At 37.5% G+C, this 1971-nt stretch overlaps 1 protein-coding gene across 1 annotated transcript in view; it reads left to right on the top strand.

Moving 5' to 3' along the window:
* Positions 1-525: 525 nt before the first annotated feature.
* Positions 526-1971, top strand: part of LOC117124839 — a 12062-nt gene continuing 10616 nt past the window's right edge. The window contains exons 1-2 of the mRNA XM_033271176.1: positions 526-930; positions 1174-1816. Coding sequence (XP_033127067.1) covers positions 1181-1816 — 636 coding nt within the window. The 5' untranslated portion in view covers positions 526-930; positions 1174-1180. The remainder of the gene's footprint in view (positions 931-1173; positions 1817-1971) is intronic.

Genomic DNA, 1971 nt, shown 5'->3' with positions numbered 1-1971 from the left:
CCAATGATCTGCGCCCATGGGTGGGTGAGAGTCCACTACCTCAGCCCTAACATGGTTAAGGGCTGAGGTGCGAACATTTTGAGAATATGGACCTCTGATGGTGCCCGGAAATTGCACTCTCATCAACCACCTGTCTCTTATACACACCTAGATGTGTGTAAGAGACAGATATCTGCGCCCATGGGTGGGTGAGAGTCCACTACCTCAGCCCTAACATGGTTAAGGGCTGAGGTGCGAACATTTTGAGAATATGGACCTCTGATGGTGCCCGGAAATTGCACTCTCATGTACCTTAAAAATCTTACCAATAATTCATTTCAACAATATAATACAACAATTATTTTTCTTAATACAATTTAGGGGGGGGGGGGTGCGATCGCACCCTCTGCACCCGCCACCCCTGCATCATATTGCCTATTATTTTTCTTATATCGAGTACGTGTTACTACACAGATATATTTCATTAGGCCTATGTATTAACGAGGTCTATAATATGAACATTGTGAATCATTCCAATAATCACCTGGACTCGCAACTAAAGGCCCGGTAATTAGTATGAGCATGGAAGTAAAATATATTTTAACCTTCATGGTATGGTAATCTATCCAATGGATGACAATATTATAACAATACCAAGCCTGCAACCCGTTACAATATTGCAACACCTTGAGATTTTCTACATGGATTATCCTTTTATTTTTCATCAATACGGATGATGTTCTTCAATTACTTGCGTTGCTGCTTTCAAACAAAGCACATAGTGTCTGTTACTTTTCGGATACGTTTTGAGATTAAAAGAGAAGTGTGGTAGGCCTACATCTGGCATTAACATATTCTATGGTATTTTAGCGTGTACATTAAAGTTACACCACACAGACGCTCACAGGGAGTAAGGGACTTAGCTACAACAACGTGATAGCCTACTTATAGGTAAGTTTCATAAATTTTACGTCATTACCAGATTTAAATCTTTAATTAGACCTATTTTATTTAGGCTTAGGACTTATTTGATTTTAAACGTTTTTATAATAACTGTCTTTTAAATATAATATCAGAAATAACATCAATATGCCAACTTATTCACATACTTGGACATCTTGAATGATTGAAATCTAAATTGGTGTATTTGTTTGTTTTTTTAAATATTAGAATTGTTTTTTTTTTAAATATTAGAATTGAGATGAACCCTATTTTCAAAACAAACCTCAGAAAACTAGCTGAAGAGAAACCACCAGCAAACAGAAGACTTGCCAGGTATCAAATAGAAATCAACGCTCGCCCAGGAGATGGCCTGTTTATGCGTGGTGACGATTATAACAAAACCTTCCCACGATTGGTGAATGCAATTCCCTTAGATTTCGGCGACAAAATTGAAAATGACATGATTAAATTCATGTACGTTTCTACCGGATCTGCCCATATGTACGTTTCCAAGTACATAACTCAGTTTGACGCCAAAAAATTGTATCGCGGATTAATACATAGTGTATCGACAGAGGCTAGCAGCATTAAGGGTTTTGGGAATTCAAAAGATTTTCTTTGCACAATATTTCTTGCTAAAGTTGATGCGATTAACGGAAAAGCTGTTTCTAGGCGTACAGTCCTGTTGAAAAACCTCATATCCGGGGCTGACGTTGGTTGCAATGACAAAATAAGGAATTCAGTTGACAATATTGAAGATTTTCGAGATGCAGAACATGACGCAGAAATAGAAGGTGATGAAGATATAGAAGAAGGATTAGAGACCATAACAGAGGAACCGCTACCAGACGAGCAAGCATCAATATACACCGACCGTAAAGAGATGGATATGCAGGTCAGATGCATAACGATTTTACATAGGAGACTTAAATTATATTACTAACCATTCATTTAAATTCTTAATTTAGCGACTTTTTCGGATTTCACAAAAAGAGAACACACATATAAGCCTTAAATATATGTGGAGTATCTAGCGTATCTGCTCATGGG

The sequence above is a fragment of the Anneissia japonica genome, unplaced genomic scaffold (assembly GCF_011630105.1).
Source record: "Anneissia japonica isolate Jap-2015-1 unplaced genomic scaffold, ASM1163010v1 scaffold652_len952628_cov199, whole genome shotgun sequence".
In the NCBI taxonomy this organism is placed as follows: Eukaryota; Metazoa; Echinodermata; class Crinoidea; order Comatulida; family Comatulidae; genus Anneissia; species Anneissia japonica.
Note: the sequence above shows the minus strand (reverse complement) of the source record. Positions and strands in the feature narration are given on the sequence as shown.